The sequence below is a fragment of the Eretmochelys imbricata genome, chromosome 21 (genome assembly GCF_965152235.1).
Source record: "Eretmochelys imbricata isolate rEreImb1 chromosome 21, rEreImb1.hap1, whole genome shotgun sequence".
Classification (NCBI taxonomy): Eukaryota; Metazoa; Chordata; order Testudines; family Cheloniidae; genus Eretmochelys; species Eretmochelys imbricata.
In genome coordinates this window covers 6,799,972-6,814,975 of record NC_135592.1, presented here as the reverse complement: position 1 = coordinate 6,814,975, position 15,004 = coordinate 6,799,972, and the positions used below count along the sequence as shown (strand labels likewise).

Below are 15,004 nucleotides of genomic sequence, written 5' to 3'. Positions count from 1 at the left end.
AATGGAGATTTAAGAGGAGAGTTCACACTTAGCGAGGTAATTAAAAGTTGTAACTCAAGCAAGCAGTGGAGGGTTTTGGCCCCTTTCCCCGGGAGATCAAAGCTTGTTTTGGCAGAGGCAATGTTTAAATGTATTTATAAAAAGAGAGAGAGAGACTCGTCTAAGGCAGCTGCAGTGTCTGCCGTCTCGCTTTAATTTGCTTTGATATCCTAGGCAGCCTCATTATTCTCCGGATGTCGGGGCCCGCTGTAATCCACATGAAAAGCAGAGCGGAATCAAACCGGCCCTGGCTTTCACTCACCCAGAGCCTGACATCATCTTCAACCAACACCCAGGCAGGGTGGTGAGCCCGCAAATGTCCCTGTTGGAGCGTCCCCTTTCCCTATGGCTGCAGTTCACTTCCACGCTGCACAGGCACCTCGGGGTGGAGGGAGTGGCTGCGTGCATGTGACCCACTTTGTCTAGCCCAGGGGCATTTGGAGAGGGCCAGACTCCAGCCTTCATTGCAGGGTCTGCGGGCTGAGATTCAGATCCAGGTCGTCACACTTGGCTCAATCCGTGGCAGATCCCGCGCTAATTTCAGTGGGCGGTTTGCGCAGAGAGCAAGGGGCGAATGCAGCCTTGATGAAGTAACCGCATTTTAAAGGACGCTGTCCTTTGCCGTCATGTGCAGCCCCTCCCCAGGACAAAATCTGCTCCCTTTTAGCCCAATGCTCCTGCAGTCGGCTCTCTTCCTTCCCCATCCTCTTTTCTCTCTTTCTCTCCCTCTTCCCCTGTCTCTGTGAGTCTTCTCTGCTCTTCCTTTTCCGTGTCCTTCCTTCCGTGCTGCAATTCACACCTTCCCATGGCCTTCCCACCCTCCCACCTTCTTTCTCATTCCTTCTGCTTGAATGACCATCCGGGAAATAGTTCCTCTTGACATTGTAGTGAGCTTTAGAGTTGTCACTCCAGTGAAATCAGTGGGGAACTGGGCAGCTCACACACCAGAGAGCTGTTGTATCAGGTATCTGCAGACTCAGGCAGATTTCAGTGTGTCACTTTACACTCGCTTCCCATTTGGAAGGTTTTCTTCTCAACCATGGGGGATAGAAACTTACCTGGATCCTGGAGACCCTGAGCATGTCACACAGGCCACATAGATACATTGCGCAGGTTAGGTCCGACCTGCAAGCCATATGTTCAACACCCCTGCCTCAGTGACTGCCCCGGGGACTCTAAATGTATGTCTGCACTGCTGTAAAGCACCCAGGGCTAGCCTATGTCAGCTGGCTCAGGCTTGTGGGGCTCCGGTTGCAGAGCTATAAAACTGCAATGTAGATGGTCGGGCTAGAGCCCGAGCTCTGGGCTTAAACCCAAGCCCAGATGTCTACACTGCAATTTTATATCCCCGCAATGAGCCAGCATCAGCTAACACAGGCCAGCCACGGGTGTTTTATTGCAGTATAGACGTACCCTGACAAATGCGATCTGCCGCTTGCTGACCGAAACAGGAGTTCTCTTTTAACTGAAACAGTAGGGCCCAGGTGTTCAGAGCCCAGGCCCAAGCCTGGCTGATGACCTGTGGTGTCTCTGTGGCCAAGTGCCCACTGCCCAGGCATGCATTCGTGCGGATCCTACAACAGAGCTGGATTAAGGCAGCCTCCTGGCCCTACAGTCTGAATGCAACAATGGTCCGGCTGCTTCCTTCTGGGACAGTCCCCTTCACTTGCAAGGACTCGGGCGTGAGATGGAAACCAAGTCCCTCTGGATGGACTTGGGAGGAAGGGTCTCTTGGTACCTTCATCCCCCTGAGTAGACTTATGCAAATCAGCACCACTTCAGGTGCTTCCACACCTCATGGTGGGTTCTGATTAGGAATCCTAACAGACAGAGGCCAGACAAGAGCCGAGAATCCCTTGAACCCTTGGGCACCCTTATTACACCAGTGACAGTGGCAGGGAACCACATTTGCCCAAAGCCATTCTCTCTTCGGGTCGTTCGTCTGCTGCATCTCATCCGGGAGATGGGCTAGTGAAGCCAGCCTTGGCTGTGCTCTGCTCTGATCAGTGCCCTCCAAATGTAGCTCTCTTGCTGATACCCAGCGGTGAGCTGTCCAAGTAGATTGAAGTCAATGCAGTGAAAGCCGCGTTAGAAATAGCAGAGGGCTGTTTCTGTGCAGCTCTCGGCTAACGGTGTCTCAGCAGGAGGATGGCCGAGGGACGTGCCCTGGGCAGCTGAGCCGAGTGTATTTTGGTCAGGAACTCTCCTGCTGACATTTAGCCTTCTCTTGCTGAGTTATTATGTATGGGTGGGCACTGTAACTTCGAGTGTTACATCCCCGGTGGGTTCAGCAGTTAGTCGGTTTAATACAGAGGGTCCTGAACTAGAACCCAGATCTGAACTCCCCCCTGTTCCTTCCAACTTTGGCTATGGTCAGAATCAAAACCTGAATCTGAAGCTTAACTTCTCCTAATGTCAGGTCGTTTGGATTTGGGGTGCTAGTTTGGCCCATTCTAGTACTAGGAGCAAGCCACACGTTCAGATCGGGGGAGGGGGTTTAGGTAGAGCCCCATTGGGTTTGGGCCCAGCTCTGTTTCTGTGGACTACAGATTGCTAGATGTTAAGGCCAGAAGGGACTGTTCTGATTATCTAGCCTGACCTCCTACATAACACAGGCCAGAGAATTTCACCTGGTAATTCCTGCGTCTGGACCAGTAACTTGTGGTTGACGTGGGGCATCTCTTTAAACAAGGCATTCAATCTTGATGTAAACTGCAAGCGATGGACAATTTACCATATCCCTTGGTACAGAGAACTCCTTGGCAGGTGAAGCTTCCCTGTCATGCAGCACAACAGAGAGAGAGAAAGCCCACAGTCTCCTTACGCTGCAGTAGCATAGTGGTTGTGGACCTGTTCCATCTGCATTACAAAATGCTTGCCAGGCAAATGCTTTCCAATGACTTCTGTTGACAAGACACTCTCAGCCTGGAGCAGCTAGCTGCCTTCAGCCTGTGGAGACACAGGGAGCGGTTTGGTGGAACCCGGGCCCCTGCAGAAACATTTGTGATTCAGTACCACTTGGCACCATGTTAGAGGGCCAGTGTGGTGACATGCAGCCCCCCAGCAGCAGTGGCAGCAGCAAGAAGATATTAAGGGGAGTTAGGGCATCTTTGCATGGCAGGACACTTTCCGGACACTCGTAGTTCCCCGGGCTCACAGGGGAGGGATCTTGTGGCTGATACACCATGGCAGGTCATGAGATGTCTCCCTGACTCATGCTGCAAACAACCAGTGGAGCTCCCAGGGAAGGGAGCAGCTTGCCAGTGCCTGCTCTTGATGTATAGCATTTTCCTAATGCTGTGGTGCTCTGTGCTCTTAATGGCCATGCCCCTTCATCCCACCCCCCGCAGCACTGACCCTGGTGTTTGTCGCGTCAACAGTTTATCCTGTGCAGAGGGTAAATTGCAGTGTAATAATAATCAGTATTAATGGTGAGCCCAGGCTGAAACCTCAGATCTCAACGTGAGGGTGTTTGGAATTTGAACCCTGGTGTGAAATTCACTAATGGCTCTTAAGGATAACTGTCAGAGGGCAGTAGATCCCTGCATAGAAACGCAGAGCTCTTCTGCTGATTCACACGAGCAGCCAGACCAGGTGCGTCCTACTAGCTTCAACCAAGGAATACAAAAACCTTGGAGTGTCTCTCTCATAAAGCAGAGAGAAGTAGGGAAGGGACAGAGGCCCTGCAGGGCGAAAAACAAAGGAAGGGCTAACCTCAGGAGGAAGCTTGGGCTGAGGGATGTGCTTTGTTCTTAAGAATAAGGGAAAACCCCAAGAAAGCAGGGTGAGCTTGGGACACGGTCTTTTTTTTTTTTTTTTTATAACTGTTGTTGAAACCAACCCTTGAGCCTATTCCAGAGTGATGTAACTAAGCCCCATCCGCAAAGGCTTTAACAGTGGCCAAGGCAGTGTGTCTGGGCCCAGGAAAATGTTGTTAAGGAGGTTGATGGATGGATCTGTTTCGTTGGTTTTATGCTGCCACCCGTACCTGTAGTATCTGGGCGCCTGCCAGGTAAAATCAGTAGCAGTAGTGAAGTCTCTGGTGGCAGCAGTCACCTGTCACCCCTCTCTGAGCTCTGCTGCCAAAGAACAGTTGGCGTCCTTGTTCCTGCCATGTCATGTAGACAGGTTAGCAGTATCTTGTGTTCCACTGTGTCAGAGGCTGCAGAGAGGTCCAGCGTTGCGAGCATTGGGATCTCACCTCCATGGTCCATGACCACAAGAAGGTTGTCTTCTAGTGCCACCAGAACTGTCTCGGCTGTGCCCTGGCTTCTGATGGGGAGACATCTAGGTTCATGGCTGACGTTGCATGCTGCTGGAGTTTGATGATTACTACTTGCTCAGTTATTTTGCCTAGGAATGGGAGGTGGGTGACGGGAGGGTAGTTCGAGAGATCTTCAGGGTTGTGTGATGGCTTCTTGAGGATTGGGCCAACTATGGCATTTTTCAAGGGGTTTGGGAGGTGTGTCTCTCTGAAGGAGACCCTGACTGTTTCCATTAGTAGTGGGCACAGTTGTTCTTCACTAGCTTTTTCCAGCGAAGGGGGGCATGGGTCCATGTCACAGGCTGTGGGCTGTAATATTTTCCTGGGCTGAAAGAAATGGATCCTTAAACAGCTAGAGAGCTTGGGCTGGGCTGCTGGAGGAGTTCAAGAACCGGGTCAGAAAGGAAGCTGTGTCTGTGAAGAGGGCATTTACGCTTGAACAGCAGGTCCCCCATTTCTGGCCTCTTTGTTCTTCTTGATCTGTTAAAATGCCAAGATCACTTGCAGCTCCTTCTTGCTAAAGGTGACAATCCCTGTGGCTGGCTTGTGCACCCATTACTCACGCTGGTGGGAAGTTACTATTGTTAATTGTATGATAGTAGAACCTAGGGACTCGAACTGAGGTCAGGGACCCATTGTGTTAGGGGCTGTACATGCACGTAGTGAGAGACAGCCCCTGCCCCAAAGACAGTACACTCCAAGTAAACAAAGCGTAGGGGGGATGCAGAGGCCCAGAGAGGGAATTGGTCACACAGCAGGTCAAGGACAGAGCAGGGAATAGAACCCTGGTATCTCTCTGTCCGACTCTCCTATCAACTCTGTCACCTAATGTGCAGACCTTTCTTCCCCTCTCTTCTCCCTCTCTCTGTTTCCTCAGCGAGCTGAGTTCTGTATCAATGACTGGCTTGTGTGAAAGGCTGTCTGTGCCAAAGACAGTCGCCTTGTGTTGTATCCATGCCCTCACTGTGGAAGGGCCTGAAGACATTGTCATGTGTCTGCTGAAAGTCTTTTGTAAGGGAGTCAAATTTCTTCCACTAATCCTCGCAGGACGGTTTTGACTCCTCTTTAAATAGCCAAACTTCATTCAGAAACATCTAATTAGCAGAGGCCTTGTTTTGAATGGCTCTCTTGGAAATAATGCCCCTGTGAATTTGGAGAATCCATCTCACAGGGATTCTGGTGACCTGTGTTGAACTCGTTAAACGTTTTACTGAGCCAGGGTCTGGGTCCCTGCGCTCCAGAGCTTCCTAGCAACCAGACATTAATTGCAGACCAAGGAGGAATTAAGTGCAAGCCTAAAACTGGAGTCCTGAGGGAGCTTTGTGGCTTATTTTGTTCTGATTTCCTGCTTCTTTCATGGCGCCTGGGACTTGATGATGCTTCAGACTTGTAATCCTAAGAGAAGGGTTATTATTCGGAATCTCTTCAGCCTTCAAGAGGGCTGCTGTGTTTTAGGACCATTTCCCAGGACTACGTAATCTGCTGAGACGTAACGGGCTGGGGCTGGGGAACTCGTACCTTCCTCAGGAGTCTGCTGGTTTTATTGTGCAGTAAAGGACACTCTGTCTGCCCCCCTTTAATCCCATAGGCCCTTTGCTCAGAATCGTTCAGGTCCCTGGGAGTGAATAATGATGATGATACTGCTTGTGACATGAGCCGAAGCTGCTCAGCGCCAGAGAGAGAAAGCCTTGCTCGTGGTGAGGAGTAGGCCTCGTTGAAGCAGGTGGTGCTCCATGTAGGGTAGGGTGCTAAGTAGTGTTTCCTCCCGCATAAAGCACTGGACTGGGACTCAGGAGACCACAGTTCTATTCCTAGCTCTGCCAGTGGCCTGCTGCAGGACCTCGGGCAAGTCACTTCGTCTCCCAGGGCTTCAGTTCTCCTCATCTGTACAGTGGGAGTAAAGCACTAGCAATTAGTACTGAAAGGCTATCACAGCCTGCCCCTGAGACTGCAAGCTCTGTGGGGCAGGGAACAGTCTTTTCAATCCATGTGTATACAGTGCCTAGCACAGTGGAGCCCTGCTCCCTGACTGGGGCCCCTAGGCACCACCTCAGTTGTAACAGCAGAGGTGCTATAGTTAGTAGAAATCCTTAGCACTTCTATTCACTTTGCAAACACACATTAGCTCCTGCAAGCTCCCCCAGGGATGTAGCAGTGTTGGCCCAGTGTTTTGGAAGGGAAACCTGAGCTGCAAAAAGGTGAAGGGACTTGCCCAAGGCCACAGAGGGGGTCGGTGTTAGGGCACGGATCAGTGTCCAGGAGTCACCTCGCTCCCCATCCTGTACTCAGACTCATCAGTGGAATGTGATTGTCCCTTGTATTGATTAATAGTGGCCTTTTGGTGCCATCCAGTCTATCCACTCTGTCTCTGCTTCCTCTCTCATCAGACCTGGCACAAGGGCACCTGCAGCTGGGCCACCTGGGCAGAGGTTTCCGGGCAGAGCCAACCTCCATTTCCCCCTCGGCGGTGGAAGGCCAGTCCCCGAAAGCTGTGTGCTACCGAAGGAGCAATCAGCGCCGCTTCTCCATGGAGGCAAGTACTGGGTGGGGCTGCACCTGTGGTGGGGTGAGGAGGAGGTGCATGGTGAGGAGCTCCGTGGTTCTCATAGGTGGGAGGCAGTTGTCTAGGACGTGGGGTGGGGGGCATGGGGAGTATGTAGGCTGAGGTGAGTAGCTGTCAGGCACTGCTCCCTGAATGTCTGCTTAAGATTCTCAGCTGCGTCAGGTGCTTTAGACACTAACTCTGTGCTGGCCCTGTCTGCAGGATGTCAGCAAGCGGCTCTCCCTGCCCGTGGACATCCGTCTGCCCCCGGAGTTCCTGCACAAGCTGCAGATGGACAATCCAGAGTTCCCCAAGACCTTCAGCAGGATGTCTCGACGGGCTTCCCTCGTGAGTCCCTCAGCTCAGGGGGTCTGGGTCTGGGGGGAATTGTGTCAGGCCCACCACACTGTGCACGTATCCCACTGCTCACTGCTATGTGTTTAAATCCTCATGCACTCGTGTGCAAATTCCCATGTGAATGCCCATCCACCCACGTTCCCACACGTGCACATCTCCACGTGTACACACTGATGCAAGTAAATCGCTATTGCACACAACCACAAGCGTAAACCATCACACACTCATGCCTACACTTGCGTCAGTCCTCGCACCTATGTGTGCAAATCCCATGTCCATGTGCAGTGCAAATCCCCTGCGCCACATGTGCCCACACCCAGCTGTGTAACTCCCCACGCCTGCCCCTCACATTCGTACACTCCCACGTGCCCACACTAAGGTTTGATTCTTTGAAAGGATGGGGACTGAAAGCCACTTGGCATTTAAGAAGCACCTACTGGCGGCCGCCGCTTCTCGTTAAAATGCGAACGCTGGAAAATAATGAATTAGTCTTCGTACTAATTTCGGAGTTTCACTTTCTGTATAGCACAGCATTAGCATGCATGATGACTACAACACGGTGCCTTATTTACGAATATGCCAGCATGCTTCCTAGGCACCAGGAACACTCAGTGTTGCCCAGTCACTGGGTCCAAGGCCTTGGCAAGCCTTGGACAGATATCTAGCCCCAAGTGGGAAGAATGGTGTAAGCTGGTGTACTGACAGCACACACCTACTTGTGCAGTCTCTTGTGTCTATTGAATAACATATACCTGGGTGAAGCGAGTGTGCTATAAATATTAATAACCCTGTCAATGAATAATGAGTGTTTCTGTAAAACTCTCCACGTGGCAGTGTGCCATTCGTAGGCTGTCAGATCATGTCCAGCCTCCCTCACATTCCAACAGTCACGGTATTAGGTCCACCAACGGTGCAAAATAGACTGATGTCGCTGCTCCTGTGGGAGGCAGATTGTTCAGGGGAGTGGTAGTGAAGCTACTGACACCATTGACCTCACAAGTCCCTAGTTCAAACCCACCTCGTGTCAGCAGCTAGACTGTAAGTTTCCCTCCTCTGTGTTTTGGTGGCTTGTGTAAAATGAGTGGATGGAAAGGGTGCTGATTGGAAAATGCAGGGAGGAAAATGCAGGGAAAATGGCAGAGAAGCCAGAGAGACTGACCTCCGTTCTGTAGTAGGTCGGTTCCTCCCGGATCCCACTTGTAAGGGGGATTGTGTCCCTGCTGCAGCCCGTAGATGAATAGTCTCCAGGACTTGCCACCGGTTTAAAATTCACCCACCATTTTCCTGTCCAACTCCAATCAGACGACCATGATGTTCTTTATTCTGGTAGACGATGACAAACTATTTCTCTGCTCCGTGGATGGTGACTGCACTGTTCCAAAACTCCCTGTCGAGTGACAGCTGTCTCTCTAGGACCGCCTACTGATGGAGAGATGTATATGGCATGTGTTGTAGTGATTATTATGGTACATATCAAAAAGTGGAAACCCACTGAACTTCCCTGAGATAAGAGTTGTGTTTGTGACTGTCCTGTACGTAAACACGTACCAGGTGTGTGAGAGAGACATGCTAGTTATGTCACAGGAACACCTATCCATGGGATTCTTTCGTCGACCTAGCAGTATGTACACTGGGGCTTAGATTGGCTTAGCCACATCGCATGGGGAGCGAAATTTTTCACAGCCCTGAGCAATGTAGTTAGGTCAACTTAACGTTATAATGTAGACCACGCCTCAGAGATAGTCCCTCCCCCAAAAAGTTTAAAATCTAAATAGACAAAGGCGGTGTCATTTTCCCATTGGGAAACTGAGGCACAGAGAGGTTAACAGACTTGCTGACGGTCACACAAAGAGTCTGTGGTAGGAACTCAACCCAGGTCTCCCGAGTCTCCATCCAGTGCCTTAACCGCAAGACTACCCTTACCGTGGTTGTGTCTGTAATAGTGTATCTCTCAGTATAACTTGAAAGAGTGACCATTGCAAATAGGAAATGTCTCTTTCCTGGTTGGTTTGAAAAGTATCTGTGATCAAGGAATGGCATTCTACTGAAGATCAGATATGTAGGAATTGACTTTTAGCACAAGGAAGGGGCTGCCTACTTGATGTGATCCTAGGGTAGGTGTCTTTGATGAAAGCGGCATCACTGCATTAAAAAAAAAAAAAAAGCTCATGTTTAAATTCAGACTTAACTTCTCAAATACCAGGCTGACGGGTGAGGAAGGGACAGATGGACAGAATGATCATGGAATCGTAGCGATAGGAGCAGTGGAGGGCAATATTTCAAGCCACAGTCATTTTGCAGAAGAAGACACTTAGCGCAGTGATGAAGTTAATAGCTTGCGTCATAGTTCCATGGAAGGAGAAAGCAGGTATCATTTGTTTCTTTTAAGCAACCAGTCAGTTGTGGTTTCCCTGTGATTGATTGGCTGCCTGGCTGCTCTCCCCTGCAGATAGCAATAAACATTGTGTATCTAGAACTGCTACCTGCCTTGATTTATCTCCCCCCAAAGCTCATACTGCCCAGCCTCCTTGATGTGACCTTCAGCCGCAGGGCTAATCTTTCCTCGGGAAGGATATTTCCTGCTGATGTTCTTCCCTTTTCTTTGCAGTCGGACATCGGATTTGGGAAGCTGGAAACCTATGTTAAATTGGAAAAACTGGGGGAGGTAAGGAGAACGTGAAATCAACTCAACATTGTAGATGAAGTTAAGAACAGAGCCCAAGCTGCAAAGGACAAACCCAGAGCCAAACTTCCTCAGCATATGGGAGTTTGGTCCTGGCCCAGTGTGAGTTAAAAGTAACAAGAAATACTCAAACGTAGCACTTGCAGAGTTCTTTTGGGCCCAGTCGAAAGACCATTGAAGCTGACAGGAATCTTGAAGTTGACTTTCAGGGGCTTTGGATCAGGCTTTTTATCTTCAAAGCAATTTACAAACACTCTGTACAACCCCGCCCCACCCCCTGTCTTGGGTAGTTAAGTGTTGTTCTCATTTTACAGTGGCAGAGAGGTTAAGTGATTTGCCTAAGGCTACAGAGGGAATCAGTGTAGAACTCAGATGTTCATGCTACCCAGGATTGTTCTCGCGCCAGTAGATCATTCCCACCCTCTCAAACTAAACTCTTAAAGGGCCATTTTCAAAGAATGGTGCCTAAGATGCACCCACAAAGCCCTTGGTTAAACAGGCAAAAGGTTATCTGGCTGCTTAGATGGCTACTCTAAATGCAGGATTGTATTTTCCATGCTGACAAATTAAGAGGTTGCCTTCTGAGCTCCAGCCTTGAAAATCTGGCCTTCAAGGTTTAAGCCCAAAACACAGACTCCCCTCCCAAAACTCTGGGTTTACAAAAGGTGTTAAATTGTGCAAGGTAATACTGTATTTACAGGAGGGGAAATTACCACCTGATCCACTGGGTTACCAAAGTATGACATTGAGTCCTATGAATATCTTACTGTATGTAACAATCCCGACCACCTTTCGTCAGCCGGGATCGACAGCATAGGTCTCTCCCACTTGAGTTAAAGGAGCAGCTCCATTAGATGGTAGCAGTAGTAGGTTATTACGTTCTACGTTAACCAGCCACTGGAGAGGGATTTAGCCAGTGTGCACAGTTGCATTGCTACCAGTGGTTGTAAAATTATCCTGCCCTTGTTTTTCAATCCCTTCCATCCAAAGATAAAAGGCTCCCATGGACATTGGTTTGTGGTACATGCAGGGTGTCAGGTGCTCCCCTTAGCAGCCCTGCTCACATGTCATCCAAGTGTGAGTTCATGAGCTGCATTTCTCTGTCCCTTTCCCACAGGGCACCTATGCCAGTGTGCACAGTTGCATTGCTCACCAGTGTGTTGTAAAATTATCCTGCCCTTGTTTTTCAATCCCTTCCATCCAAAGATAAAAGGCTCCCATGGACATTGGTTTGTGGTACATGCAGGGTGTCAGGTGCTCCCCTTAGCAGCCCTGCTCACATGTCATCCAAGTGTGAGTTCATGAGCTGCATTTCTCTGTCCCTTTCCCACAGGGCACCTATGCCACTGTCTTCAAGGGGCGCAGCAAGCTAACTGGGAACCTGGTCGCTCTGAAGGAGATCCGCCTGGAGCATGAAGAAGGAGCACCCTGCACAGCTATAAGGGAGGGTAAGGGGCAGTAGATGCTTTTTGTGCTAAAAGGCAACACACACAGGGATGGACCACAGCTCTGGAACTCGTGAGTATAAAGGGTAGCAATTTATATCCGCTTACCAGATGGCGCTGCCTCAGTGCATGGGGCTAAACTTGATGCCTTCTCAAGATCCCTTCCAACCTGACATTTCTATGATTCAAATGAGCCCATAATTAAGGCTATGTTTTAGTCACAGGTGTTTTTAGTAAAAGTCCTGGACAGGTCATTTGCAGTAAACAAAAATTCACAGCCTGTGACCTGTCCATAACTTGTACTATATACCCCTGACTAAATATTGAGCAAAGGGGCTGCAGGTGGTCTGGGGGGTGGTCTGGGGGCGCCCCTGGTGCTGGGGGTGGTCCAGGTGGCGGCACGCGGTCCAGGACCCCTGCTGGTCCTGGGAATGGGGGCCGGGCGGTCTCACCCTGCTGGTGCTCAGGCAGGGAGGGTTGGGAGGGCTGGCAGGCTCCCTACCCAACTCCATGTGTCCCTGCAGCTCCAGTGGGAGGGAATGCCAGGGGGCTCCACGTGCTGCCCCTGCCATGAGCTCCTGCTCCACAGCTCCCATTGGTTGGGAACTGCAGCCAATGGGAGCTGCAGGGGCAGTGCCTGCAAGCAAGGACAGCGCGCAGAGCCCCCTGGCCCCTCCACCTAGGTCAGGAGCTGCTGGGACATGCCGTCGCTTCCGGAGAGCACCCATGACTGTGTGAAAAGGAGGACGCTGCCTGCAATAGAAAGTTAGTAGCGAATCAGACTTCCCTTAGGGCTTGATGGGCAGCTCAGCCAGCCAATCCAAACCCACTCAGTCCTGAAGGACTGACTCTTCCATCTGCAAAACACTGACCCGGTCCATGAGGAACAGATGTTGGGACCCATCAGCCCTGCCTGGGCAGGTTGCCACCCCTCATGACAAAGTTTGCCGCCAATGGGTCCTCATGGCTAGCGCTGTCTTCTTCTTGCCTTGCAGTTTCCCTGCTGAAGAACCTGAAACATGCAAACATTGTGACCCTCCATGATTTCATCCACACGGAGCGCTCCCTCACCCTTGTCTTTGAGTACCTGGTGAGTCCATGGGCTGCTTGCCTGGGCACTTGGTCTTGTGCTGGGGCAGTCTGGACACCCAGCTTTTCTCCTGCTGAGGGAGGGGTGGGGGCTCCTTCCAGACACAGGAATGGTTCATGGAATGATGAGAACTGCTGGTTGCAACAAAAGAGAAAAAATAGCAGAGAGAATCACGGGGAACAACATTTTTTTGTTTTTCAAAATTCTGAAAATTTCCAGACTTCGAGAATTCCCTGACCTGCTTTGTAATAGGTCAAAAAAGGGAACATTTCACAGTAATTTCATCAGCTATTTCCCTGATTTTTTTTACATTACTATCTGTTTCTGTAGAAGTATATAGAAGGGTTTATAAATCCTTGCCATGTAAATATCAGATACAAAACAATCAACATTACAACAATGAGATTTTGTTTAAAGAGACATTATGCAGGAATATAAACATCAGATCGCTCTGTGTACCAACCAGGGAGTTACCACATTGCAGAGTGAGCATCATTACAACACCCACACAATATTAACATTTGATAGATAGGCCTGGTCTCTTCAATATGTCCAGTCAGAGATTTCACTCAGTTTTTTTTAATTAACAAAATATTTATTCACTTCTAATAACAATTGTCTGCTCTGAGCTCCTGTGTAACGTGGGCCATAGAATTTCACCCAGAGGTTGCTGTATCAAGCCTGTTCACTTGTGTTTGAAATGAGGGAGGCAAAGTTTTCCTAGCCCTCCATCTCCACCCATTCCCCCTAGCCACTTGGGGGAGGGTTTGGGATGATCGTAATGGTTCTTTCTGACCATAACCTCTGTAAATCTGTGAAAAAGGTTTCAGGGCGTGTTAAAATTATCTGTGAGATTTAGCCACCCAGCCCTTGTTAAACCTCACTCACCAGGCTCAGCTTGACCATCGCCATGTGTTGTCAGTAACTTGCTGGGCACATGATTATTCATGGTCACTTAGAAGGTTCCTTCGGGATGTGCTTGTCATTGCAGGACAGTGACCTAAAGCAATATCTGGATAACTGCGGGAACCTGATGAATATGCACAACGTGAAGGTACGAGACCACTATCTTGTGGAAGGGGTTTACAAACTCTCAAGGGATGCTCTATGGTGGCCATGTTGAAGACCCAGGGAACTGAAGCAAGCTGCATTGCAGTCGTTGGGGACTCAGACATTCACACTCAGATTATTCAGTTTATCCGATCCAGTGTGCATTATCATGTTCTTCTCAACAGTGAATTAATCTGCCATCGCACTGCCCATTCACTTAGCATTGTTAGACGCCTCTGAAGTTCCTCACCATTTTCTCTGGCCTGGACTAACCTGAATAAGTTGGTGTCATCTGTAAACGCTGTTCATCCCCTTTCCTCAACCATTAATCAGTAGTTTTACTAGTTGTCTGTATTACCGTTCATCCGAGGGCGATTTCATTTCCTTCCTAGCATCTTACTGCAGGACCTTGTCAACGGATTTTAGAAAGTTCCCGAGACAGACACTCCGCCCCTTGTCCAGTTCCTAGCAGAGTGGGGTGTTTGGTGTTAGTCTGGTGGCAAATGAGGAAACTGACTTAATTAAGGACAGAATGCAGCTACACTGGGGGGAGGGAGGGCGGGCACACTTCATAACTTCTGGAGACCGAGCTGACTGAACACCCCAAGAGCTCCTTGCATCCCTCCAGTCCCCTCTATTTCAGGGCCTCCCTGCAACTACTCCTTCATCTCCCCCCACCAGGAGTTCTGTGTGCCCCACATGTCCCCTCCACCATACCAGAGTTCCCCATTCTTCCCCCCACCCATGTTATGGACTCTGTCTGCGCCCCTTCCTCACATTCCCACCTCAGGGCTCTGTGTATCCCTCACCATATCAGGTCCCCCGGTTTCCCTCCTCCCACCAGGAAAGGTGTGGGCCTCCCATTCCTCACCACCATTGAATTTTGTCTGGGAGGGAAGTTATTCAGGATGTCAGCATGTTAGACTGTCTTGGGAGGATGAGCAGGGCTATTGTTATGCTGGGCAGCAATAGGAGGGGCCATCAATTCAGTTATTTAATCTGTAAACAATTGCAGAGGTGCTTGAAGCTGTGGCCGCGCTAAACAGATGTCCGGGTTGCTGTGCATCCCTCATTTCCCCCCTTCCGGTTTTCCCTAAAATCGGTAAAGTTCTGCCCCTGGATGCCTAGAACATTCCCTGAACGTTTGGAATTGGTTGCATGTGGCAGAGGGAAGTTCCAGACAAACACAGAAATACCATCAATAATAATGATCATAATAATTATACCCAGCTCTTACTGAGTGCTTTTCATCAGTAGCTCTCAAAACGCTTTTCATCCAGTGGAGCGCCCGGCCTTTGCAAGCTCTGCCAATGAGTCAAAGAGAGAGAGGATCTCATGCTATGCTGCCAAAAAAATAAAAAGGCCCTGGCCGTGAGTCTCAGAGCTTGGGTGTGCAGACTTGGGTTCACGGGGCTCCTGCTACAGAGTTAAAAGCAGCCAGGTATCGGTTCTGGCTCAGGCTGGAGCGTGGGCTCCGAAGCCGGAGGAGGGGAGAGGCCGAGCCCCAGGCTGAGCCGGAACAGCTCTGAGGCTA

General features: G+C 50.0%; 1 protein-coding gene across 1 annotated transcript in view; it reads left to right on the top strand.

Moving 5' to 3' along the window:
* Positions 1-15,004, top strand: part of CDK18 (cyclin dependent kinase 18) — a 67,752-nt gene that overhangs the window by 44,029 nt on the left and 8,719 nt on the right. The window contains exons 3-8 of the mRNA XM_077839177.1: positions 6,691-6,836; positions 7,068-7,193; positions 9,811-9,867; positions 11,219-11,333; positions 12,326-12,420; positions 13,412-13,474. Of these exons, the coding sequence (XP_077695303.1) occupies positions 6,691-6,836; positions 7,068-7,193; positions 9,811-9,867; positions 11,219-11,333; positions 12,326-12,420; positions 13,412-13,474 (602 nt within the window). The remainder of the gene's footprint in view (positions 1-6,690; positions 6,837-7,067; positions 7,194-9,810; positions 9,868-11,218; positions 11,334-12,325; positions 12,421-13,411; positions 13,475-15,004) is intronic.